The 27,830-nt window shown below is 39.2% G+C and overlaps 1 protein-coding gene and 1 non-coding gene across 9 annotated transcripts in view; one reads left to right on the forward strand and one right to left on the reverse strand.

Moving 5' to 3' along the window:
* Positions 1-27,830, reverse strand: part of cfap46 (cilia and flagella associated protein 46) — a 72,077-nt gene that overhangs the window by 22,417 nt on the left and 21,830 nt on the right. For 5 of the 8 annotated variants that reach the window (XM_085183347.1, XM_085183340.1, XM_085183342.1 and 2 more), the window contains exons 19-45: positions 27,184-27,370; positions 24,947-25,099; positions 22,656-22,766; positions 22,094-22,275; positions 20,694-20,825; positions 20,383-20,545; positions 19,269-19,341; positions 18,453-18,588; positions 18,191-18,374; positions 17,749-17,902; positions 16,871-17,094; positions 16,633-16,755; positions 16,282-16,443; positions 15,679-15,827; positions 14,221-14,319; positions 14,085-14,145; positions 13,412-13,531; positions 10,910-11,110; positions 10,716-10,822; positions 9,881-10,063; positions 9,288-9,426; positions 7,638-7,835; positions 5,244-5,432; positions 4,782-4,898; positions 2,501-2,680; positions 2,174-2,347; positions 181-278 (exon numbers count right to left, since the gene is read on the reverse strand). In XM_085183347.1, the coding sequence (XP_085039473.1) occupies positions 181-278; positions 2,174-2,347; positions 2,501-2,680; positions 4,782-4,898; positions 5,244-5,432; positions 7,638-7,835; positions 9,288-9,426; positions 9,881-10,063; positions 10,716-10,822; positions 10,910-11,110; positions 13,412-13,531; positions 14,085-14,145; positions 14,221-14,319; positions 15,679-15,827; positions 16,282-16,443; positions 16,633-16,755; positions 16,871-17,094; positions 17,749-17,902; positions 18,191-18,374; positions 18,453-18,588; positions 19,269-19,341; positions 20,383-20,545; positions 20,694-20,825; positions 22,094-22,275; positions 22,656-22,766; positions 24,947-25,099; positions 27,184-27,370 (3,999 nt within the window). The remainder of the gene's footprint in view (positions 1-180; positions 279-2,173; positions 2,348-2,500; positions 2,681-4,781; positions 4,899-5,243; positions 5,433-7,637; positions 7,836-9,287; positions 9,427-9,880; positions 10,064-10,715; positions 10,823-10,909; positions 11,111-13,411; positions 13,532-14,084; positions 14,146-14,220; positions 14,320-15,678; positions 15,828-16,281; positions 16,444-16,632; positions 16,756-16,870; positions 17,095-17,748; positions 17,903-18,190; positions 18,375-18,452; positions 18,589-19,268; positions 19,342-20,382; positions 20,546-20,693; positions 20,826-22,093; positions 22,276-22,655; positions 22,767-24,946; positions 25,100-27,183; positions 27,371-27,830) is intronic. The other 3 variants (XM_085183343.1, XM_085183339.1, XM_085183341.1) reach the window with 3 other exon arrangements.
* Positions 11,363-11,456, forward strand: trnai-uau (transfer RNA isoleucine (anticodon UAU)). The gene is made up of 2 exons: positions 11,363-11,400; positions 11,421-11,456. It is a non-coding gene; the product is annotated as a tRNA-Ile (tRNA).

The raw sequence follows: 27,830 nt of genomic DNA on the forward strand, positions 1-27,830 counted from the left end.
CACATAAATGCTACTCTCAACATGAATCATTGGGCTCATTCAGCTCCTCCAGACAGGACTACAACTAGTGTGAACTGTGATTAGTCGCTCAGTTGCTTTGATACTATTGAGATAGGGGACAAAAGTTACACAAAAGAGACAACAAAGATATAAAATGGAAAATGAAAAAACATAAAGTACCCATCTTCAGAGTGCTGAAGCAGCAAGATCTTAAGAGTGGGGGGGAGTTCTCCCAGAATGCTCAGGTGGTTGGAGATGATTGTCAGGTGGCTGAAGGTCTGCAAATCAGATAGTAAAGATCACAAATGTATATATAGTCATAGCAACTCCTTTTTGTTTATCTCTCTCAAATGAAAGAGCTTACTGAGCAAAATTCTCATTTGAATTCCACAACCCTAATCCCAAAAAAGTTGGAACACTGTAACATTTAAATATCAAAATGTCCAAACTGAGACATTTTAAGATTTTGTTAAAAATCATAGTTCATTTTGAATGTGATGACAGCAATACATCTGACAACTCGGGAGAGGGGCAACAAAAAGCTGCAAAAGTGAATGACACAAAAAAGAAACAGCTGGAGGCACATTTTATAAATAATTAGGTCAGAATTCTGATATTAAAGTCAGAATTGTGACTTTAATCACAGAATTGTGACTTTTTCTCAGAATTCTGAGATTAAAGTCAGAATTCTGACAAAAATAATTCTGATGAAAAAGTCACAATTCTGAGAAAAACGTCAGAATTGTGACTTTATCTCAGAATTCTGATTGTAATCTCAGAATTTCGACTTTAATCTCAGAATTCTGAAAAAGAAGAAAAAAAAAGACTTGCCCACTTTTTTAAAATGGATTAAGCTGTTTAAGCCTTTTTTGGAAAACATGAACGCCATGTGCTCTGGACTAAAGAATTGAGAACTTGTTTTCAGGTCTCTGTTTAAAAGCCTGCGTCTCTGATGGTATGGACGTACATCAGTGCCTTCCTTGGAATGGCAATGGTTGGGGAAGATGTAATAAAAGGATAAAATACAAATAGAAATGCACAATGTATTGCCAACTGCTGCACCTTTAAGAAAAACAAACTTACAACACTTTGAACATAAACATTCGAAAATGCACAGGTACATAAATCAATCTTCTTGTGGTTTGAGTGTGAGAGAGAGAAAGAGAGAGACTGTTGGGGCACCCATGACCGATGGGTGGGAGTCCCAGATGACCAGGGGCGATGGGCAGCCAACCCCACTAGAGGCTGGTGCGAGCCCAGATCAAGAATAACCCAGTACCTGGGAGAGCCTTAATATCAAAATTGAGGGGCAGATAGCAGTGAAGGGGTGAATGGGGCCAATACAGCAGCCCCACCCACCAGCTGCTGGTTAGCCTACCTGTCCCCCAAAGCCCTATGTGTTTGATGATGTTTTGAACCTTAATGACTATAGTGTAATTAAAATGAGGGGCAGGTCGCTGCGCAGTACAGCAAGCAGAGCCAGATGAATGGCTCTACCCACTGTGACCTACGAGACCCACAACCCTCCATCAAGACCCTACCCTAAAGGCTACCCCTGGAAGGATAGAGCCGGGAAACAACTGGCTCAGTAGGCAAATTGGTATGTTCTGATAACAGCAACTTTCTCTGACATTACAAATGACGGAAATTACAAATTCTCTCATCCCTATTACCGTTTCCTAAATATTCTTCTCGTCCATAAATGCTGATTTAAATATTCTCCTTTAAAATTCTCCTTTATTCTCCTTTGTGTCAATGCCTGTCTATCATCAGTTTTTCAATGCATATGTTTAGGAGGTCTCAGCAGCAGTTTTCTAAAGCTATAAACAGCTGTTTAACTCTTTCATTTCATTTTATAGCCAATATCAAAACATTGAACTGTTTCTGATAAAATTCAAAAGTTTTCCTGTCTTTGTTGGCTGCCCAGAATGCTCACAGGGCTGCAAATACTACAAAGATGTCAGACACTGGACTTGCTGCTTTGACATAAAACCCTTTAAAGCCCCCAAAAATGTTTCCAGCTCCACTGCTCTGTGTGACTTTGGAACTCTACAGTGCAATTGAAGCAAAGGGCATAACAGCACCACTATTATGCTCCCCATCAAGGGAATTTACTAAGCTGGGTATGACAGCATCCATAAATCATGAGCATGGGTGTTTGGTGACCTGCTACCTTGGAGAGGCTGCTGAGGGAGTCCTCCACTTCCCTTATCATGCTGCTGGGTCTCTCCTCGATAGAAAGAAGCAGATTCCTGCGGATGCTGAGCAGAGCTGAGAGCTGGGATGCACTGGTGTCGGCACAAGCAGAATTTAGGACCTCAGCCATCACAGCAACAGTGCGGCAGCTCTGGGAATAAAGGAGACGGTTGGACGAAAGAGCGGTTAATCTTAAGGAATTACCATAAGTGTTCTTAAAGAACATCATAAGCAAGCAAAGACAAAATCTGAGCACACACACATCATCTTTGCAAAACACAATAGGAATGTGTTTTGCATGTACCTGAAGCAGGGCAAGATATTGACCTGCCACTGCAGGGTCAGACTGGCCATGACACTCCAACATGTTCAGAGATGCACCGGCCAAGATGGAGGAGGATAAATTGTGTTGGAGACATAGGCTGATGGACTCAGCCAGTGCTTTGCTGGCTTGTGCCAACAGTTGCTGAGCTTTCTGGCTTTTCTGTAGCAGAATAAAGAAACATAAGAAGCACACATGTACACATCATGGTCATGCAGTTGTAAATATATGTTTACATGCATGTTAAAATAGGACTTCTGGAGCCAAAATAACAAAAATGTATACTTCTCTTTAATGAAAGTTACCCCTGCATATGGCTTAAAATCAAATTCTACAACTGTGATTGTATACATATGCAAATTAGTCTCTGCCTCACCCCTTTGTTGCTTGTCTACATAGCATCCCTGTAGTTGCTCTGTATCAGTGAACCCCATACACTGACAGTTAAGTTCTCTTGCTGGTGTAAGTGTTTTAGACGAGATGTGAAAATCCAGTGAGTAATATGTAAATCTAAAGGTTCTGTCACACAGAGGAGGATGCTGTTCCAGCACGTCAAGGGAGCGATAAAGTCACAGAAACAATGAAAAAATACATTGTGTCCAGAGAACACTATGTGCTAGCAGTTAAAACTAAACACGACTGTCAAAGCTTTTTTGCACATGCAGTATTTAAGTTAGCGTAACTTAACATGCTGTTGTGAACTAAGGTAATGCAATCTTCACTGTACCTCACTTGTGTCTGCTTCATGTGTGTCTGTTTCACCGTGAAAAACACACAACAGAGAACAGGAGGAGAACGAGGAGACGCACACAAACCTGATGTTGTCAGCCAGCTAAAAATGATACACCAAGTTGCCAGCTCTGACAGCCTCACCCCACGTTACAAGTTTTTTGCCTTTGGAAACTTTTTTTGGTTTCACAGACAATATATGTTTTATGTAAAAAGGTATTTTCCTAGGGTTAAATTGCTATATCACAGGTGTGTAGAAATGTGTAACTACATTGGCAACAGTGTAAGTGTGATTTGTTAAAGCGAGCACTTTTTCCAAAACAGTGGTTTTGGAGCAAAACGAGCTCAAGGCTTTTTACGTCAAGGGTTCGACCGCTTTTTTCCTTAGAACACAGACAGTAGAATGCAATTTGTCAGAAATTTCAAATCATAGTTTTTCCTGTCAGCATGTGGAGCATAATCCATTTGAATATGATGTGCAGATATTTCTGTATTTATACTACATTGGAGGTGACGTTTGTCAGGTAAACAGTTATCTAGATGCCAAAAATACTGTTGAAAGTATCGAAAGTAAAAAGCAAATCATAGCAGAGAATAAGGAGTTCAACACTTTTACAATAAGTGTAAACAGATTTGGTGTTAAATGTATTTCCTGCCCTCCAAGAACTCCAAGAGCAATATTAAGGGTTTAATTATGAATAATAATATTTAAGGATGCACTTTAAAATCTGGTCTATAAAATAATTTGCAAGTGGTTTCTCCGATGGCTCATTTTAAAGATATTATGTAAATAATAAATACTTTCTATAAATAAATAAATGCTTACATGCTCTTACATGTTCCAATTTCACTGTACAAAGCATACGTACAGCAACAATAACAGCATCTTGATCTATCTTTACATAGGGTGTGGAGCATGTAGACCACGAAAATCACTTCTGTGATCACTTCAGTTTCAGTTAATAGATAACAGTCCTAAATGGTGCTTTAATTCCTCATATTTCTTTAACTACAAGTTTTATTAAGTAAATGTAAGCAAGTCAAAAGAAGGAAAAACAACAACAACAACAAAAGACCTCATCTTACCCCACCATGCTCTCCAACAGAGAATTAGTTTAACAGGCAAAGCACAGTCCCCAACCTCCCCAAATAAAATTGCATAATAGAGAAACTGGTTAAAGCTGTCTGTGCAGGTGATTATCTCATTTTGATAAAATTCAAATGGCGCCGGGATTTTAGGAATAATACATTTCGTGACAATATCATTAATCTCAAAGCAGACAGGCACGTCAAAACCGAATCTTACTTAACATTCCAAAATGTTGCCACATAAATAATACACTTCCTCCCTTTTCTCTTCTGCAAGTTTGATGTTTACAGGAGATCTTTCTGTGCTCACTTTCAATATGAGAACTATGCAGGATGCCTGGAGAGTTCCCTCCGAGGGATTTGAGAAGTGGGGAGAACCTTAATATAAAACCACAGATTAGAGATGAGTCTAGGGTGCAGGGGTCACTTGTCAGAGGGTATGTACCTGCAGCTCAGAACTTTTGGCAGAGGTCATTCGCAGCTTTTTTCTGCTTGATCCTCTGTCTTTCTGTGAATCCCCTTCCTCTGTGGAAACGGCTTTAGAACCGGCCCAGGCTTCCTTCTGCACAAAGTTGTTTCAAGCTCATGATTAGTATAAAATCGCATCATGATCACAAACCTTGAAGTTCTAAGCTTCTCTGTCTTAAATTATGTAAAAGAATATCCATCTCTCTAATCACTATAAGCTTGTAACCCTGTGTTAGGTCATCTGTGCACCGGTGCATGCATGTGTGTATCTGGGCCCGCATCCAAAAAAGCCTGATTGTTCTCCAAGATTTCTGACTTCCACAGATAAAGAGAAATTATATGAATGATAAAGTTTCTACAGTTTTTCTTTCTATGGCCCATAGGGCTGCATACATATACATTACCTGTAAAGCTATAGCTGAACTTTTGTGTTATGCACCTGCTTATGTGTGTCCCACAGAGAACACAGATAAATGGGATCCTCCTGCACAGCCAGCAGTCTCATGTACTTTCCCATTAGGCTCATGCAGTGAGCTCTGGTCTCCATACTGTCCAGGGACTGAGAGCTGACTGCAGCCAGCTGGCCTAGAGCAATCTGCCCCAAGGTTGTTCCCACACTCATCCATTCCTGGACAAGACACAACAAAATTAAGGTCAGATGAGGAGATAGATCACAAACAAATTGCTTACTTGCACTGACAAACAACTAGCTGGATTCACAGACTCTAAATTTGATTGGATGCATTCATTCATTGATGTTTGGGAGTTGGCTGTAGAGAAATTTGCTTTGGAAGCAAATGCAAGCCCAGGTTTGATCTGTTTTTAGCTGATCAAATTTGAGTTGATCTGCTTTTCTCTTGTAATGGGAAAAGATTTTATGAAAGCCGCTAAGAAGAGGCAGAATCGGCCTGTGTGGAGGGAACATGAAGTACTCTAGTTACAAAATGTGTGTATTTCTCAAAAAATAATTTCCTACATGTGGAGAAAGTGATGAAGAGAAAAACAAAAGAAGACAAGACAGAAAGATCGGAAACAAAGAACTGGGATTTTACAAAAATAACACACACAGTCTGATAGAAGGGCAAAGGTTGACAGTATTTGTCATGCTAGTAGAACTGCGAGCTCTCAGACTCATAATTTAAATGATCGATATTAAATGAATAATTTCCACTTCAGACTTCTGGATGATGCAGTTGCTAACGTCTAATTGGACTTTCCAAGCATGCATCAACTGGCAGACAGGACACTGAGAATGGATACAATTCTAAAGTAGTTGTCAACAGAGTTGAGGTTTAGAGCAGCCTTTGTAAATGTGGATCTTAACAGAAGAAATACAAGCTAGTACTGAGTGCAATATGAGGCTCTCTCTCACCTGAGGATCATTCTGCAGCAGAGAGGAGTGAGTGCATACCAGCCCATGAACGCTGGCAGCTATTCAAACATCTCTTGCACATTACATTACTAGAAATCCCACAGACGACTCTCATAGCAGTGCACACACGATGGCTCTTAGTACTTTGCATGTTGGCACCCCCAAGTGGCAGCTAACCTGCACACACCTCTGAACTAAATTTTAAGGGAACATTAGGAAAAAATGGATCTTGGACATAATCAACTGTCTTAAAAACTGTACATAGGAAACATGGCAAATGAACTAAGGGTTTACAAGAGGATGGGGTGTTTTTTCATTTATTTAATAGCTGGTTTATTTTCTATCCTTAAAATATGTTTTAGATTCAAAGAGTATTTTCTTAGAAAAGATCATTTCAGCTAAACCGCAGTATGGTGCCAAAGTCAAGCCTTGTTTTGTTGTGCTTTGTTACAGATACATGCAAACATACATGGAAATCCTCTAATAAGCTTGTGAATATTTGTTATGACCACCTTCATTTTTAAACTTAGCCTGAAATCTCTTTGGCAGCTTTCCTGTCATTTCTTTAAATAGTCTTAAGGAATAGTTCTCCAGGCTTCCTGAAGGACATTCAAAGCTCTTCTTTGGATGTTGTCTGCTTCTTGTTCTGTTCTCTGTCAAGATAATCCCACACTGCTTCAAAAATTTTGAAGTCTGGGCTCTGGGGAGGCCAATCAACTGACTGATAATTTTCCACTGTGCATGTTTCTATTCGGGTATGCTTTTACTGCATTAGCAGTGTCATGCTGAAAAAGTTGCTGCCAATCAGATTCTTTCTGGTTGTACAAAAAAATATTTGACTTCTCAAAGCTAGAAGAGCCTGGAGAACTATATCAAACCCACTTTCCAAATTACAAGAAAGTTTGATTTTATGGAAGCAAAATTAAAAGGAATCAGGGGCGGCTCAAGACTTTTGCACAGTACTGTGATGTGCAACTTTTGTGGGGTTATTATAGTTAATTTAAATGAACAAAAGCTAAAACTAAGTGTCCAAATACTTTTAGATTAAATAACATTGAAAGAATACACATTTAAATAAATAAAAATCTACAGGAAATGTTTCCAGTTGTTATCTTTGTTAGTTTGTAAAAAAAGTTTCAACATAACCATCCTGCAAAGGTTTATTATTATAACTGAGGCTAAGATTCCTACATGACTGTGAGTCAACTGTTTTGTATTATTATATTGTAAAAAAAAAAAGAAGGAATAAAATAAAGCTAATATGCAAACAAACAAAAACTATAAACAATAATTCAAATGTGTAGAATGCAGAACGTCGGTGTATAGCAGAATCTAAAAATGTATCATATCAACTCATGTCAAATGAGGGGTCTGTGTTGTACTAGGCATGTTCGACTACATCTGAATCCAACAAAAAGATCTCACATTTGTACCATGATGTCAAAGTGTTTGCAGTCTAACCTCTTCTTTGGAGTTAGGCTCAGGTGTGCAGCGTGAATATTCCCCCACTGCTATTTCAGCTAAGGTCATCTTCTCGCAGGCCAAAGCCTGCAGCATCTCCTCGGCACAGTGCTCCTCTAGCATGGACAGGCAGAATTCAACCAGGGCCAGCCGCAGGCTGAGCAGCCTCCGCGCGGCTGCCAGTGACAGTCCATGTCTCTGGCAGGGATGAAAACAGCACCAGTGTAAAAAACACAAGATACAAATACAAGAAGCAGATTATAACAGAACTCTAACATACACAAACATATTCTTTATATGTTGTTGTGTATGAGGCAGAACTCAAGCAATGTTATACTTCAAGAAAGTGTTATAGTAAGTGTGTAATAAGAGACAGAGAGTAAAAGTGGGCAGTCTATGGTTTTTAAGATAAAACTCCAAACAACCTAGTGACATCACATGCTGTGTTCACACAAGAACACTAACTTCTTAAATCCAGCTTGACAGACAGTGTTAAATAGATGACATCTTTTTAGAGAAGGGCTCCATGATGTAAATTAGCCTTAATGCAATTAGTGTTTCATTTCCACGTATCAGCTGACAAATATTCTCTCTTGTCTGTTTGGGTATACGAGTGGGCTGTGCTGATGAGTTCAGAGAAGATCTTAGATACAAAGTTGGATCAGATATTCTAAGATGTGGATATCAAGAAACTCGGGCAGCAGTTTGAAGGTGAAAACCCAGATTTAAATAGCACAGAATTAAAACACAGGTGTACCCAGATTATAAATATGAATAAATGAGCATGACTTCAGAGGTTACAACTATTTTCTTCTGTTTTCAATGTAGGGTGGCAAAACTCATCCAGTATTGGGCAGCAGCACCACCTACTGAAAGCACAGTGCTATGGCATAGCTTTCAGCCTCCAACAGCTAAGTCAAACATCCATAGCAGATTTAATCAAAAAACGAATTGAACAAGGATTTGCGGCAGGTGTGGGAACTGTTGGATCGATCTTTCTTTTGTGATTCTATCAGAGCTGCATCCATCGTTATGCCAGTTCATCTCTGCCCCTGAAGCCCTCATATAACCTCATCTGTATGAGAGTGTGAGGGCTACACTGAGGCCCGGAAGCAGGTTAAAAAATGATTACGTTTAACTGTAAACTACTTAAGAAGATTTACATGAATGAATATGGAGGTATATAAAGAAAACATAGATACACTAATAATTAGCTATCATACAACAAGGAAGCCCAGAATATGACAGTGACACAGTAATACAAGCTTTATTGTGATTCGGTCAATCAAAGAGCACAAACAAAGCCTGTTACTTAGATGTTCCAGAGTAAATTCCCTTCCTCATTCCAAATAAGCTCAGAACTTCTCTAAATAAAAAGAAAAATTGAAAAAACTTCACCATCTGCACAACAATCTCAGCCAGAGTGCTTGGCTGTTAAACTCTGACTGTTATAGCCAAACAAATGTACTATCACAGCTGCTCAAAGTCCTTTTTCAGCCTTATTTTCTGCTGCTTCAAACATGAGCAGACTTTCTGTGACTGGCTGAAAGCACAGATAGGAAAAGAAGTTTCTAAGAACATGTAAGAGATTAAAAAGCTCACAACGTTTTTTGCAGAAAACATCATGACAATGACAGATGACAGATTTACCTCTTCCTGAGGGGGGAGCAGCCTCTCAGCATTCTGTACTGCATGTTCCTGCACTGTGACAGCAAGCTGCAACTGAGAGAGCCCATTCATCAGGAATCTCTGTTTCGACTCTCTTTCAGTAGTACGATTGGCTAGGATTCTGTAATAGTTTAATAGGATAAAAAACTAATAATAGTAGAAGATAAAAAGCACACCAAGACAGAAAAAACAGGTGTAATTCCAATCTGTCCCCTACATCCCCGCACTCGGTAATGAGTCTAATTCTGTGTGGGATCACACTTGCAGCTCCTGAAGGGCTTCTTAAATAAAACAAATTCGGGTGTATGCTTTTTTCAACAGAAACTTTAACTACCAATCAGCAGCTGCAGCATTGTACACTCTAATGGATGGAAAATGCACCAACAGTTAGGGCATTTCATTTGTTGAATAAAGACAAATGAAAACTGAATGAAAACAAGCACGGGGAAACAGAGTTACACTTTTATTTGCTGTAGTGAAAACTGCACTTCCATACTGCACATAGCATGGTTTAAAACTGTTCCAATTTTAAATACTGTTCAATTTATGCCTGGTGTAACTGTTGGCTGACTAACCTCAAACCATGCGCACACTCTCCATGTGCCTCTGCTGCTTGTTGTCTATAGCCGAGTTTAGTAAAGCCACTGGCGCTCTCTCTGAGTGTATCACAGGCAGTCATTAGCCTCTGGAAAGCCTCAGTGTGGAGTGTCTCCAAAGGTTCCCCACTACCAATGGCACGTATACATTCCAAGGCTCCTCTGAAAAACAACACATCACACTGAGTTAGATAAAGATTACATCAAATACATAATTGATGTAGACATTGCTACATAATCAGTGTTGTCAGTTTCTTTAAACATTTAGAACATAAATTGAAACAGATGTTCAAATGAATTACACTGAATGCACATCATGTAAAGCAACTAGAATAATTTCCAACATGCAAAGTAGATCTTATTTCTTAAAGTTTAAGCCAAAGTCTGTAGTGAAGGCACATTGTGACATTCTGTAAATGGCTTAAACAGTACTTAAAAAATACAATATATATTATACAGCTAAATAAACCTTAGACTTAAAACAATACAATAGTTGTTTGGGACAAAGCATCAGTGTGTTTCAGATATATCTGCAAATGGTAGACAAATGGTAAATAAACTGTTAATTATATAGTGCTTTTCTACTCTGAGTACTCAAATCACTTCTTGAATGCTTAGCACTATTCAAAGCTGTATAAGATATTTATAAAAATATTCATCTGTGGTTAAATATAAAATTCACTTAAAAGAGATCAAAAGTAAAGTTCAGAAATGAAAACAAATCTTAAGAAAACAACAAACATTTCTAATATAGTCAGCTTAACTAAGAAAAACTAAACACAATTAACATCTAAGTAGAAAGCTTCATGTTTACCTCATCTCCAATGAGGTGATCAAGAATGTGAGCGCTGGGGCTTGGTTTACCCGCTGCTCAAGTACGAGCTTCAGAGCTCTACAGCCTTGTTTTATAGTCTGATCAACCTATAAAAGAAAAGAAAAAGCTTTGAGGGAAAATTTCTACAAACACAACACTGAGCAAAGACTCATCAGAAGGTTGTAATTCTATACCTTTGTTTGAAAATCGTTGTCTCTCTGGCCTACCACAGCTGTGACTTTGGTAAGGGTAAGTTGGTACCAGAAATCCTCATCCCCACCCAGGGTTTGGGCTTTGTCTAGCAGAATCAGAGCCTGGGCATAGTTCTGCTCTTTACAAGCCAAACTGGCCAGATAGATCAAACTTCTTGATATAACACTTTGGTCACCAAGCACCTCAACAGAAACAGTTTGAATCAGAAATTAAATCAATTATAGAAGAGTCAAAGCAACCAAATGCAATTTGGCTCTGAAGTAATTCTAGTCTAGACATCATCATATTATTTGTAATTCAGTTTGTATAGTGTTAAAGACTACATACAGTAGCATTTCCAAACTGTAATCACAATACATCTTTCTGCAGCAAATTTCAGTAATCTTATTACGGTTACACAATTAAGATGATACTTGAATTGCAACATAGCACAGGCTCCAGTGGCGCAATCGGTTAGCGCGTGGTACTTATATGACAGTACGCTGTAGAGCAATGCTGAGGTTGTGAGTTCGAGCCTCACCTGGAGCAGCCTTTTAAATATCTGTTTTCAACCATATAAAGCAACAGAGGGTGAAGTAGAGAGATGATAGCACCGGAAAAAAGAAGCCTTTAGTTAACATGCAGCGACCAGGCAAGGCGGAATTATAAGATGATGGAGCCACCAGGGAAGAGGAAGGACGACATGCTCAGGGTTGGTGTGACAGACAAAGATGCTAGGGATAGGGTGAGATTGAGTCCACTGTAGTGACTCCTAAATTGAGCAACTCCAAGAAGTAGAACATTTACGTTGCAATCAGCTGCCTTCAGTTTCTGAGGCAAGAGGGGAAAACAGTGAAGCAGTCTATAACTATAACTATGAGAAGACAAATATCTAATGATAAAGCTAGGAGCCCACTGCTTCTAACAAGGGATCGAAGACTGCATTAAAAGACAGAGGCAGCAGTGAAGAATGCCGGTCGATGTGATATTAGAGATAAATGTCAGGCTGCCAAAGGTAATGTACAACAGGCCATAACCAGGCGTTACAGTGGGATTTAGAAGGTTGTCCAAACCTAAAATCACTTTGAAATAAAACTTGTGAAAATATGTATCGTGAGCTCCAGTAAATTTGTCTTCTTTGAGTTATCAGTTGACCTTTACTGCTGCTGCTCTACTTACTTTACTGCTTTTTAACTGAATTTAACAAAATAAAAGGAGACAGAGCTGTTTAAACTGATGTCTGCTACTCTTGATGTAACCCAACACTGACCGTGAACACCACAGCCTGCCCTGCACTAGTCCAGCATAGTGCATTACTGTAAACTTCATCATAAGATTGAAAACTATCCAGTTTAGCCTGCACTCATCTGCCAAGCATTCTTATGCAACCTTTAACTAATACAAACTATTATACTTTAATTGGGTTTTCAAGTCTTTCACAATGCGAAAAAACATAACCTCTGAAGATGAAAATCTGTGATCGGCAAATTTTTTAAACTTATATATAACTTATTATTAAGTTGGTGGCTGTAGCTCAGGTGGCAGAGCAGGTCAGCAACTATTCAGAAGGTCGGTGGTTTGATCCCAGGCTGCCTCCTGGCTGCATGCCAAATATCCTTGGGCAAGATACTAACCCCATGTTTGCCTACTGGTGGTGGTCAGAGGGCCCGGTGGCGCCAGTGTCCGGCAGCCTCGCCTCTGTCAGTGTGCCCCAGGGCAGCTGTGGCTACAATGTAGCTTGCCATCGCCAATGGGTGAATGACTGAATGTAGTGTAAAGCACTTTGGGGTCCTTAAGGACTAGAAAAAAGCGCTATACAAATGCAGGCCATTTATTAAAAGTTTTTTTCTCCCTGAGACATGCAGACACAGGCTTTTAGCTCACAGACACATTTTGTTTGATGATATTTGTTGAGTTGTGTGAAACATTTGAAATCACCTACTAATTCTGAACATTACTCTGTTTATTCTCGCTCCTCTTCTGTAGCACTGGCCAGCTAGATGCTGAAGTTCTGTGACAACAACTTTATTGATTACCAATAAACTTAATTAATGAGTCCTCAGACTTGACTACTCGTTAATCTAATCAACTGCTGTGGTTTATGCTAACCCCTGGCAGTACAGCAGAATTGCTGTGTCAATATCATTTTTCAATATCATTTTTCTGTGAAGTGTTATTTACCCTGGTTTCCAACAACACTGCTGTCAAATTCAATACTAAAAGAAAATCCTCTCTATGTCCTCCTTAGTAGTTTATGGATTTGTGCCAGCATGTTAGCATGTAGCCTATAGTTTTATTGTTGTGCCACTGCATATTAGGCTATGCTGCAGGGTAATGGGTAGTGAAATACTTTACTTAGCATATCCTGGATGTAAAGTAGTTGAGTCTATTAGAATAAATGTTCTTTCTGATAGTGGCGACACAGAGTAGATCAGCAATATGTTTGTTAGAATGATAAATAAAGCTTAGGGTAATATTTTCAAATATTTCCTTCCTAATCTTACCATAGACACCATGTGGGCCTCAGCCAGGAGTTGTCTGGCTGACTGATAGAGTCCCATACTGAGGCAAACCTCAGCTTTGTCCAGCCAAATGTCCGGCGCACTCTCACCCATCTCTCCTTTCTGCCAAAGTATTCACCAAAGTATAAGACGATAACGTTTTTTTAAAAATAATATGAATCAAACTCTTTCTCAAGCTTTCAGTTGTCAACATGTTGCATACAAATGAGATATCAAAAAGAAGATTACACATTACACATAACGCATCAAGTGTATGTGTAATATGTAATGTGGATGTAACATTACGTAACTAAATGTATGTAACATGTAAAAATCATTACATGTCCTGCTGGGATCTTATAGTGTTTATGAGCTGTGATTACATAATCAACATTATTAACAAGCTGAGGTTATAGAGAATAACAGAGTTGGAAGAATGGGAAAAAGTGATAACTATTTATAATTCTAGCCACAAAAATCATCATCTTAAACATCCAATATTAATCTGCCATAACTCTGTGCTATATTATAAAAGTACTAATTTAAATACCACAACTACTGGGGCTGTTGTCAATCATCCTCTGAGAAGCAATACAATGAATGCTAATTAAAGTATAATTTCTTTAACATGTAAACCATAAGCACAGATGCATCTGTTTTGTGAGAAGAAGCTGACCTGGTTACGAGCTTTGCGGAGGCTGCTCCTCTCCTGCGAAAGCACTACGGCTCTGCGGCACCTGCAGTCATGAATATGATATCATAGGTTATTAAAGATGCACAAACATTAAATCTTTATAGCCCAGTTCACGTACCCCATATGTTCTCGTTCTGGGACTGCACTCAGAGGCAGAAGCTTCTTCTGATATGGTGAGTGTGCCTCCAAACCCAGCTCAACACAGGTTCTGGCAATTCTAATAAGGTGAAAACAGGAAGAGGAACATGACATTCAATGATGGAGTAACTCATGGGACCACAGGCTGACGCTCCTCAGTCAGTCAGCTAAGTGAAGTAATTCTTTTATTCTGGGACACAATTTAAATGAGATGAAACGTGTGCTGGAAACAGCCACACTTACTGTATACAAAACTGACAATATTTATTAATATTTGGAAACAGTAAGTATTCATTGATTGAGCCACACACAATTTTATCACTGCGTATCTTCGAGCTATGATCCAAAAGTTTTGGGAACAAGTCAGGTAAAATGAAAATGCTCACCGGATTTAAATTTATCCAGTTTTTCATTCAAGATCTCTCAGTAGAAGTCTGTCGTGAGTGAGGAAACGTGGGGAAAGTGGAAAACTTGGCAGGCAGGAAATGAACAAAAAACTGTGCGTATTTGCTTTTTAAGAAGATGATAAAATTTATAAGAGAAACTGATATTTATTATATTGAATTTCTTTCTCACTGGAGAAACTGCTCAACAGTGATAGTGGTCAGAATGGGACTTTTGAGAAGTCATCTGAAAACAAAAACTGCACTGGAAGCCTTTTCCACAAATCTCATCAGATTTTAACAGGAGATTTATTGACCAGTTCCCTGAACTTTTCAATCACACCTTATACCTTAACAGTGATGCAAGTGGTTAGAGAAGTAGGTGTGCAGCGCTTTTAAACATAGATTAGGATAAAGTAAGCTCCCCTGTAGCTGAGTCCATCCTATGTGTTCTGACCCAATCAATTCTGTTTCACGAGCCCTGAGACATCACACAGCGCCTCCTTTACCCATAAAGTTTTATACAACTTTTTTTCAAATATATAGCATTACCTGAATACCTGTAAACTGACAGAATGTTGAAAAATTGAAAGGCACAGTAAACATGATGTAAACTGTAGCTGATATAGATAAAGTCAAAGGTTTATTTATTCAAATGTTGAATTATTAGGAAAACATGCTTGGTGTAAACTTGCTCTATACCAATAAAGTAAATCCGATTTAACCCGATTCCAGTAAACTATCAATTTAATTCGAACAAATGAAATTTGATGTTTTACATTCCACTCATGTAGCAAAAATTCCACGGAAAATTTACATGTTATCCAGTGATTTAAAGTCAGCAATTTGAGCGTGAATAATTTTTGAGTCCAGCTTTTTTTTACACAGAGAATATTATCATGTATTTAGCGAATAAAGTTCATCACTGAGCAAGTTATCTGATTTTTGTACCATCCTCTGAACCTCAAACGCTTTAAACAACATTCTTCTCATATGCAGTAGTACTACCTAAGACCTGAGTGTGAGTGTGAGGTGTAGGTCACCCTGGTTTTTACCTAAGCCTGTAGAGGTCAGAGAGGCTTGTCATATCCAAAAGCTCATGAGCAATGGTCTCAGCTAGATGCATGACAGGAAGGGTCAGGTGGCCGAGTGACAGTGAGTTCAGTTCTCTTTCCAGCAGGTTGAGATAAAACAGGCTTTGTTTCTACAGCCAAACACAAAGAGAAACATAAAGGTTTAAAGACTTTCACTAACAAGTATACATCAAGACTTTTCAGTGTTTTATCAGAATAGAAAATGGCTCTTTGCTCCTTTTTCAAACCAATTAGATGAAGTCTTGTTACATATTGCCATCCCACTGAGGCCGTAGATCCATGAATGGATCACAGTACATGTTTAATTTAGAATACCAGGGCTTTATCGTCTTCTGACAGCTTAACTTGATCCCCAAAGATCAATAAGTGTGCTTTCTTGTCAACAAAACTTTGCAGCAACACTGACTTTAAGTTACCGCCTCGCTTTGATACAGCCAAGCCTTTGATTCTATATAGCTGGGAGATACAACCTCTGCTAAATAAAAAGTGAAGTCTGAGACAATACCACAGATGGTACACCTTATAATGCAGAGAGAAATGTATGAGAAAAGTTTGTAGTCTTGCCTGTTTTGTAATGCTGTGAGTGTTGATACAGTGGGGGTTGCTGCTGGTTCTGAATATCTGCCTGGCCTGGTCAGGACAGACAAAGGAGGCCCAGTCCCTCGTGGTGGAAGGAGGTGTCTGATCCAAGATAACAGCTTTAGGTCTTTCATCAGCAGATGTAGGCTGGTCAAACAGATGAGACACAGTACTGACTTTTTGTTTTTTAACACCGGTGTGCAGTCAACACGTAACTTGTGAAATGTGAAATCAAACAGGCAGAGTGGATGAACACAACTGGCATAACTTTACATTTAAGTCAAGTAATTGAGTTAAATTTCAAAGCGAGCAAAGGCACAAATATGAGAAACTTACCTGTTTGGCTTTTTTGTCTTTGTCCTTGTCTTTGCCTATTTTGGATTCAGCAGTGGTAGGAGGTTGGAGTGCCTCACTCTTTGCCGTCTCTCTGGAAATCTCGCACGCTGCTGCCATAGAAACCTGTAGTGAAATACGGTGCACACGTCATGGCACATACTGCACTCAGCTTGAGCCCAATTTGCATCTGAAGCCGCTGTCAAAGTTGTCAAGAGCAGTGGGGTTGAAGATGCACTACCTGCCATATCTGGAGCACAAAAGTGTAGGCTCTGAGCAGGTTAAGTTGGTGCTCAGGCGAAGTCTTGTCCTCCATGATGGCAAGCAGAGTGTGTGCTTGTATCAAGTAGTCCAGGCGACGCACTTCCTTTAGACCGGACACATTTTGTGTAAATGACAACCCCTGGACTCCGAGCACGTACTCACTTTTCACAGGGCCCAAATCCCTCTCTACAGATTCATCCTCTAGAGAAAAAAGAAATAAAAGGTGTTAAACGAGAAACATATATAGGATAATCTATCAGAATGACTGAAACACAGTTACAACTTAAGAGAATAATAAAGAGGTTTTATTGAAGAGGGCAGTTTATCTCTGAGGGAATATTAATGGTACTCGCAGCAGGAGACTATAGAGACTTCTTACAGCTCTCTTTAAAGCGGTGCTATCTTATTCTCAGTGGGTACCCACGTGGGATCTTGACAAATCTTTTTCTTGAGTGGTCAGTTTGTTTTCCTCTGATCCAGTCTGGGTTTTTTTTGTTTTGTTTGCACAGGGGAACACGTGACTTTAATGTTGAAGCAATTACACATAAGCAGTGGCAATGCTCATTTTAGGATCAGACTGATCAGATGTTGTTTTCTATCTTAACCTAACACAGTGTAAAACATCAGGGATGGTTAAAAAAAAAAAAAGCATGCAGGCACACGTGCTAATGTGTAATCGCACACATGCAGACTTAATCCAAGTGGAAAAGCACTCCTGAGATGTGAACCTCAGGGGAATTCTCAGAATGTGTTACCTTCCCCCCCAGAGATTTTCAGAGTGCACAGTAGCAGAACTGGCAAAACTAGTCAGTGACACTTGTTTGACAATGAGCGAGACGAGACAGGGAGTCCTACCTACTCCATCTGCCTTCCCAGGTTCCATGTGTAGAAGGATATCTATTACCCATTGAACCTGAAGTTTGGCATCCTCTTTGGGTAAGTTGTGATTGTACAGCCACTGTCCAAAACTTAACAGAATGCTGACTTTCTGCCATTTAGTCTCTGCGCTCTGTTCAGAGATGACATTAAAAACACAAAAGTAAAAAAAAAATCCATAAACATGAAAAATTCAAGCCCAATCATATGGAACTCACACCATATAAAAAGGTATTTGAAGTGGGTTGTAATGGCAGGTCAGCACCACATGATGGTACTAAAACCATTGCTACAAATATTGCACTACCTCCATGCACAGTCAAAACACAGGAATTAATATTATGCAATTTATGACTGGTTTTTTTTTTATATGAAAAGTTTATAACTCATGCATTATGTTTTCCATTTCGAGGTATATTACTGTGAGAGAGACGATGGCTTTCTGGTGGCAAGTCAGTTGTTTGGCTACCGTGTCAGCACACAGTGCCACCTGATGCCACATGAACGAATGGCACTGCTCCCCTTCATCTTCTAATTTCTGCATGTCTGGCAGTATGTTCTCTCCCAGCCGTGCTTTCACCAGCACACCATATTTGAGCAGAGACCTGGGTTAACACAAAGAAGAGTCAAATGTCTATGTTTCTAAGCCCCTCTCATCTCTTCATGTTCATGATTTCACTCACAATCGGTGTCTACTGCGAGGCATGTCTCTCATAGCTTTGGCCAGCAGCTGCAGGGCGCTTTCAAAGTCTTCCTCATCGATGTAGATTTGGAGCAACAAATGGTAAATAGCTGCTCTCAGGGTTAGGACCTCTTCATCTTTCAAAGACGCAAATATACAGACACAGAAACACATAGAGTTTAAATGTTCGCCTCTAATGCAAAGCAAACAAGTGTGTGTTCACCATTTTGTTATCAATTTGTTATCGGTAGCCAGCAAAAGCCACTAATTATGCTAACATAGCATGCATGTATTTAGACTGTGGGAGGAAAGCAAAGCATCCAGAAAAAAACACAGCCAAGCACAGGAAAAATAGAGGTTTGAACCCAGAGCCAAACTATACCACCAATATACAAAACAGATACAGAATAAAACTCAATCAGTTCTATATGTGTTTCACTTAAATACATGGAATGGACTGGTATTTATCTATTTATTAACACTGGATCTCAAAGCACTGTAGACTGAGCTGGAAGCCAAAGTACGGCTGTACAGGGAGAAGATGCAAACTTCACACAGAAAGGCTCCAGCCAGGGTATGAACCTGAATCTGTGAGGCAAGACGGTAAACCACTGCACTACTGTGCATCACCGTCATGAGGACAACCAAGAGTAATTATGATTTTATGACTTTCACTGCTTGGGAATTCACAGGTATGTTATTGCCCATCAAAAAGGAGCACATAACTATACTGAGGTCAAATAATTAGCTGTAGGGTACATTTGTGTAGATTGTATCAAAGTATGTATTATATTTTGAGGCTCTTTTTGGTGCTTACTTGTTGCTCTGTGTTTTGATCTCCTCAGAGGCTGTGCTGCCAAGGTCAGCGGCCTTTTCACTTTGCTCTGCTGCTGAAATACAACAGGAAAAGGATTGATGCTTTATTTTAACTCGCTTGGGAAATCGAGCATTTGCAGTAGGTAGTCGGTCATAGTTAGAGCTCACTGATAACACATAGGAGCAAAGGCTGTGTGACCTTTCCTTATATATATCCCTGTCTCAATATCTGTAAATTCTCTTCCAGACTCACTGTTTAGCAATTTGGGAATACTATACAAAAAAAGTCCATCATCTGTATATAAGCTAGATCATGTTTACCCCCACTTGCAACATGTTGCTTAAGAACAGTGTTGAAAAGAGAAAAACACGACAGATAAACATCATTCTGAATTCTCACATAAGTGCTCTTTAATTATAGATTTTGCAGTTGAACTGCTGTTTATCCCCGTGGCTGGATTGCTGTTCACAGGCAGAGATGGGCAGATGTTTTGCACAATTGAGCACACCCACAAGCTTTTCCCCTTTAGGACCAAAAGAAAAAAAAACTGCACTGATTTTCAGAGGATGTTAAGACACCTTAGTCACCTTGATAGCAACAAAAATAAAGCGTTCAAAAAGATACAATTAAAAAATGGCATGAAAGAAATAGAGATTTTTTTTCTTTTCGGCTGTTGATATAGCAGAAAATGTTATAAATGATGCGGGAGAGGCTGTCTGTCTGTGTCTAAACCATTTCCCATAACACGGAGGCTCAGTGTCTGTTTTCGTTACTGCTGAGCTCTGTGTTAGTGTTGTACCACCACATTGTTAAACATCACAGAAATCTAGCATTGTAGTTGTGGAAAAAATGTCTTCCCACATATGTATTTTGGCCAGGTGCAGACAAAGAACAGTAGGGAATACGTGCAGTCTGGAGATTGTCTACATATGGGAAATACTTCTATGTTAAGATATTTAATTTATATGTGCAATGTATCTATTTCTACTAAAGCTGGATAACTAATTATTTTGATTTACGTAGATATGGAGGGTCATCTATGTAAAATTCTTGCTCTGAATCGTTGGATAAATTGATATGGATGAATATGAGAATAGCTCATTAAATAACAAACAATTTCTTGTTTAGTGGTATGAACCAGGGCATTCAGGATCATCTTTAGGTTCTCCCGGAGCTGCTGCCTTTCCTCAGTCCTCCCTGTCAGAGGTAGACAAGTATTCCAGTAATGCCCGGCAGCAGTGACACACAATGCTGGACTGACAGCTTTCTCTGCGAAACTATGGACGAGAGAAGGGAGAACTCTGATTTAAGGGCAGAAATTTAAAATGCCTGAAAGTGCAGACTTAGAGACTAAAAAAACCAAAAAACATTTTCAGCCTAAAGCCTAAAGCATTAATCAATAAATCAGTTTACTCTAAACAGTACCTGACACTTGACAGGAGCACTTCCATTGCCTCCCAGTAAGTGTGTAGATCTCCTCTGGACTCATGAACTAAGCTCAAACCTCTCAGGCAGGTTGCAATGCTCAGCATTTCATTCACTGCAGTTGGGCCATACCTACACGTGTGAGATCATCTATCAGGCATTATCAATCAACAAACCAAACTGTAAAAGTGACATATGTTAGCAACCTATGGGCTGAACATGTTTGCTAGGTTAATTGGTAATTCTAAATTGGCTGTCGGTGTTAATGTGAGTGTGAATGGTTGTCTGTCTTTAAGTGTTATCCCTGCGAGAGGTTGGAGACCTGTCAAGGGTGTGAAGTAGCTGTTAGGTGGACAGCATTTGCCTGCTATTTGTGTGAATGTACCTGAGCAGAAAGTGGCTGCACACAGTAAGCAGATTTGGTGTTGTAGCTTTAACGCCAGTGAATGCACTCACATAGACAGCCAAACAAGAACCCCTGGGTGAGAGCTTACTGACATACTGACTCAGACAAAGTAAGTGAAGAGCACTGGAAAACTAAATTGACAAACATATCTCACAGTCTGTTAAACCTAATAACTTAGAGGAGAAATAAGAGAACATTTTGCAGTATCTGTCAGTCCTGAAGGTCTGAATTTCTATTGAAAAAAAAAACAAAAACAAAACAAACAAACCCCAAGACATGTTTTTATTGACTTTTTGACTTTTTATAACTTGTTATATTTGTATATAGTTTTGATTTGAAAACTAACTAAATGCTGTGCAAAAAGACTTTTTTAGGCTAATATGTGCAACTGTAACTTTAAGATCTTCACAGTACAGAACTGCATCTCTACATGTAACAGATATTAGACATTTAAAAACTGTACTGTCTATTTGAATAACGAATCATTAAGGGTGGCAATCATAAGTGGTGCGCCCTCTGTTGGAATCAAACACTCATTTAAGTTAGTCACCTTAAGATTCATTAATACAGTTTTCTTTTTTTAAGATTTCAGAGTCAGGATTCACATGGTTCACAGGCTGGTTCTGGCCCTCAGGCCATACTCTGCCCATGTAAGCTCTAGGTGAAATACTGGTAACACAGAACAAAAATATATGAGAAAATCTCAATAAAACGAGATCAAACTTGGCACCGGACTTACTCGGGACGAAAGCAATACATCTGCCAAATCTGAAGCAGACTGGCTGCATAGTTGTCAAAGCCAAACAGAGCAGGCAAATAGACAGGTAGCTTAATACGCATCGATTTGTTGAATTATCAGTGGGTTATGGACAAGATGTCAACTGAGCCTCAAAGTCTCAACTACTTTGCCCGAAATGCTTTCTATGAGATATCCCCATTTTTAAAAATGACCCCGGTACTTATTTTACAGTTGAAATAAACCAACCACACTTACAAAACACACGGCATGGTGTTGAGACTTTTTGTGGCTGCTTCCTCCAGCAGCAGAGCCCTCTTGGTGCAGCTGCACACTAAGCTGTAGTCCTTGACATCGTGGCAGAAGGCAGCCAGCTGGCACCACACCTGCAACTCCACCACGGCGTCGGACCATCTGCATTCCGACGCCATGCTCACCAGCTTTAGGTGAAGAGTGGAGAGAGGGGAGGGAATGAAAATGATGGTGGTGGCAGTGGTGGTGAGGAAAGAGGAAATGATGAGAGGGTTGTGGGTTGTGAAAGCAAATAGAGGGGTGGAATAAAGCCAAACTGTCTAAATGAGCAATTTTCAATAGGAAACTAAAATAAAATAAATGCACACGTGCTGATCATATCAGAGGAGTGACAACCATAATCCTAGTAAAGCTGGATGATCAGGGTTGGCACAGTACTTTTTTCATTTACTGACACTACTGACAAATGATGAGATGCAGACAGGCTGCAAGGGCTCAATGGGTCATGTTGACATCTGTTGTTGCAATCTGGGCATCAGCTACTGTAGGAAAACAGAGAAATACATACTGTGGAGAGACTGGGAGCAGAGAACTCCATATGCCTCGGGTTCCTATTGCACTGGAGCATCTCCACTCCAACCAGCACACACGCCATCACAGACATGTCCTCATTCTCACTCTGCAAACACAGTGGAAAACAACTCATACTCAGCTGCAATCTACTCAATGTATACATACAGTTTAATTAACTGAAACTCATATACATACATTTCTATTTGTGTATAAATTACACATAAAGATGTAGTATAATTAAGATATCGCATGTGTTCCAAATGCTGCGGAGATGGTCTTGTTGATAATGTATGACTTCCCATTGTGTGGAAAATGAGTCGATGAATGATTTATTGATTGCAATTAGAGATGAGCCGCTGTTATATTAACGGTGCAATTCCTAATTTGCATGACAAGAAGCGAACCTCATCTAGCAGTGAGTCAAAAACACATCAGGCCGAAGGAACTAATGTAGGGCAGGAGATTCTCGGCTGAGGAACAGTTAAAGGATTACAGTGACTAATTGAACGGTCTGCTCGAATGACAAATCGCACTTGTGCTTTCCCCGTGTTTTTGTCCCCCTCTGAAGTCGCACAATCATACGACACCTGGAGACAAACACACACACACTAGCAGATACAAAGCTTGAATATGAAAAGGGCGGATGCAACACCTACAGCATCACAGAGCATGTCAGCAGTCATAACAGTATCATAAGCACATTAATACTTTATAATAATGACATTATTATTAGGGGTGGGGGAAAAAATCGATACTGTGTAGTATCGTGATATTTTGTTTGCTAATAATGTATCGATACAGGGACAGCAGAAATCAATATTTTGTAACAATTTTTTTTTTGTGGACTGGAACATGCTCTGACTTCAGAGCATGTTGATCAGCTCCTTTTTCTGAGCAAGAATCCTGACATTCCTTCACTGTCCAAATGTGTTTAACTTTTTTTTGGCAGCAATAAACATGTTTTATTTTAATCAAGTTTTAAACTTTTTTATTTAATGTAAAATTATATTTTGTTTTAATTTACTTTCAAATTCTTCAGTTGCTGAAGGGGCTGCATAGTTTTCATAAATTGCATAGTTCAGAATAGCTGTAATTGTACCAGATGGTTGCATTCAGTTAAGTTGGACTAGACTGTAATACAAACCGTTCAGTTTGTCAACAATAAAACTGAAATGAGAGAAAGACTGAGTGTGAGACTTTGATATTAGATAAAATGAATATTGATAAAGTTTACCTTTATGTACAGAATCTGAATATCGCAAAATATTTTTAAAAAATTGCAATAATATCGTATCGAGCGTAAAGTATTGTGATAATATCGTATCGAGGGATGTATGGTGATTCCCACCTCTAATTATTATGTTATAACACTGAGCCATACAGATGACTCAGCAACAATCCATCCTATGTTACATTTGACGTATTTTGTTACGTCAAATTTTGTTACAAGAAGCTTCCAAAATGACTGTTTTAGGCTTATCATAAACTGTAGAAGGAGCATTAGTCTTAAAGTGACCCTCAAAGTGAAAATTAAAATAATGCATGCACAGGAGGGTAGAAAAATAGCTTTGTTCTTCTTAATTGTTCTTGTCACATGAGGAAAACTGAATTGCTTGAGGGCTTACACCACTGAAGTTAACTTTTTTGTTTCTTTATTTTTTTATCCACTTATGTCAACTCCATTGGAAAACTGCAAACGCAGCGATATAAAAAACACCACCTCCGAAGCATTAACCTAACCTAATTTTATTCTGTCAGGATTAATTTAGTCAAAACAGACTGGCTCTGTTCTAGGACCAACCCTTCTGTACATATGTATGCGCAAAGTCTAAAATGAGGAAAGTCTACATCTCTGTCCCCTTCATGTCTATACTTGAGAAGCCAGTGAGAACAGTGGCGGGAGCTGATTGAATCAGAAATAGCACGACATGGAAGCGCTGCAGGAGAGGTGGGTATGCAAGCAGCTTGCAGATGTAGAGAAAGGTCAAACATAAATGGACATAGAGCTGGTTTAAAACAAACATTATCAAACATCAAACTACTTCTTATGTTGCCACATACACTATTTATACCCAGTGACTGCTAGTTTAACAGTTGTTTGTCTGAACTTATGTTTGATATAGTGTTGTAATAAATCTTTGAGACTGTAAATTACACAAACTCTAAATTAACTCTAAAATGCTAACTAATTTTCAATGGTGATACTTGGTTTCGTATGAATGATTAGGCCCTAGACATGAACTAGAACCCTTAAATGAACCTAAAGAGAACTGCTAAGAATAGTACCTCTTCTTTCAGCATATTCATCTTTGAACCCGTTTGCTGTTGCAAGAGCCCATGGATCTGCACCCATGTAGCCAACACCCGTTTTCTTGCTGAGATGGGGACAGTCTCCCCTGGGATGGTAGAATTTGATATGCGAAGGGCGTACTCGCATAGCTAGGAGGAGGAGCAGAAAACAATAATGAGCTATCTGAGACACTTAACAGGTGTCAGTCAGTTATTATACATCATGATGCATAATTATACTTCCCTAATGCAAGCTACAAAGGAGTCAAAATTCAGTAAGACTTTGTTCAAGTTGGACACTGGATCTGACCCTGCTATACCATTAATAAAACATACACAGCAAAGGATAGTTTTTTCTTCTTTTCTTTAAAATGGAAATAGACACAATGAAATTTAGTGAATAATTCACTGATAACGTGTCTTTTATCTGAAGTTACAGCTGGATTTCATGGCTGACCATCAGAATACATCAGGAGAAAGGAAACAAGGTTTAATTGTCAGGCGAGAGAACAAAGAAATCAGTCTTCAACAAAGACGTAGTCTTGAAAGCAACATGTGATCGTGTCCGCAAGTGTGTGTGTGTGAGTGTGTGCGAGTGTGTGTATAAATGGGTGGATGTGCAAAATAAGAAAATACATCTCCTGTTTTAAGAGTTGTGTGACGCTTCATCATATGTCATATATATCCAATAGAGAAAGATCTGATATTCCCCTGTGGGTGGTCACACTATCTGTGTTTGTCCAGTTATTGCCCTGAATTTTTTTGCATTCGGTGACCGGTTGCAATTGTAATAGATGCAGTGACCGGCTGTTTCTTGAGCGGTTGAGCATGTAGTCCCCTTGTCCTGTAGGCGACTTGAAGTGACTGCAATCACTGTTAGACAGGGAAGGTTTACAAATAATTGTCACATAGTTAATAAATGCAGACAGAATGCCTTTATGCTGCAATAAATCGGAGTCAGTCTGCGCTGGTTAGGACAACTCATCTTTTTGCAATCAGGGACTTGACCCAAATGTGTTGCCAGCTCGTTTTTTCTCATTAAATTTGCCTATATAAGCAAGGCTGCCAAACACCTTATATCATTTTGCTGTTATGTTACTGTCCTGCAGCAACTACACTGCTATTTAGGGAGGTTCTGACTTGACTTTGAATGTGGATGGCAACAAATTTACAATTGTCACCAATTTATTTCAGCTAATTGCCAAACTATTACAAGCAGATATAATGGACAACTTGACCCCCGCCAATCACAAACTAATATCAGATTGATTCCATCTATGTCCCATTTTATTGCTGTCTTGACCAACCAGAGGGCGAGTGACTGCTGAGTGACTGAGCAGTCACAGACCTCTAAAAAAGCACTCATTTTGAAGCTGAGAAAGCTGAACTACAATTCAGTGCTCAGTGGCCAAATCAAGAGAGCATGAAGGCTGCTCTCTATACAAACAGACCATTGTTTGCATAAAGTAGAATCATATATACAGCTGGGGAGCATTTCAAAGGTTTCTATTAAGTCCTGATGGTTTAGACTCTGATTTGGAAAGTGAAAATTTAGATTTGAAAGTCTAAAACTTTTTTTTCTTTTCAAAGATGTCAGTCTGTAAAAGTTAAATTCACACTGTTAGCTGTGTAATATTTGCACAAAGAGATTAACGCTTGACTTTCTGAACACGTCTTGCAAACATTCAGCAAACTGCATTCAGAGATTGTACACACTGTGCGCTAAACTCTTTTCACAGATTCCAATCAGTTCTTAAGCTTTCAGCGCTGGGATTTCAGACATTGTTTTCACAGTGAAAAGATAAAAACTGAACAAAAACAAACTCAAAACACTCCAATCAGTCAGACACAAGGCCGATTCTGTGTTCTTCCACAACATCCATCCAAGAAGTTAGCAGGTTTCTAACTAAATATGCTTTGGTTAGTTGGAATGTATCATACATATACACCCTGTTAGTCATAATTACATGTTGCATAACCTTTCTGAACACATCCCTGTAGAGACAGTGGTCTAATTATATCTTATCGTCTCCACAAGTATCAGGCAAAATCAGCTCCAATCATCAGTGCCCGTGGAGATAGCTTTGCTTTAAAGAAATCCCAAGATAAACATATTTAATCTTGATGAAAATATCTCTATGACCTAACAAACTGCTTCAGAAAATCCTAGGTCAGGAAGTTTTAATATAACTTGTGTGATATATAGAAAAGCACAGCCACATTAAGAGACTCACCTCTAATGCCTTGTGGACATCCTGGAGGCCAGCAGGATCTAAGAAACCCCCACAGGTGCTGGCAGCCTTTGCTATGCCCTTCTCAGCTCTTTTTTTGCCCTTGTCTTCTGCTGGAGCTGGCCCAAACAGAGGCTGAATCAACCCTTGGGCCACAGCATCACACAGCAGCACAAAAAGAACACGGTTCCTGAGAAACACAAACAAAGAATGTTCCCCTCACCGCAGATTTGGCTACGAAAAAACTAAGTGTTCCTTGGGTCACATGTCACATGAGAATGCCAGTGTGTTCTAAAATTTGCACAATTATTGTTATGCCCAAGGAGAGTTTGGTCTGTTCTCGTGAACGCTTCACTGCTTATTTCCATAGCCAAAAATAAGAGCAGCGCTTAAATGGTCTCCTCTGCTGTCAGGAGCAACAAAAGAAATAAGCTTCAGATACGTTTCTGAGGATGAACGCACATTTTGTAAGTTTTACCTGAACTGAAGGACTTTGTATTCACTTTATTCCACAGAGGGTAGATAAAGAAATGGGTGGCCTGATGAAAGTCTTTCAGAACGCACAGAATAAGATAAAATGTGTGTGATCATCAGTCTAAAAACATTTTCATTTCTAAGAAATGCGGAACAATGTACTGATGAATAGAGAC

The sequence above is a fragment of the Neolamprologus multifasciatus genome, chromosome 13 (genome assembly GCF_963576455.1).
Source record: "Neolamprologus multifasciatus chromosome 13, fNeoMul1.2, whole genome shotgun sequence".
Taxonomy (NCBI): Eukaryota; Metazoa; Chordata; class Actinopteri; order Cichliformes; family Cichlidae; genus Neolamprologus; species Neolamprologus multifasciatus.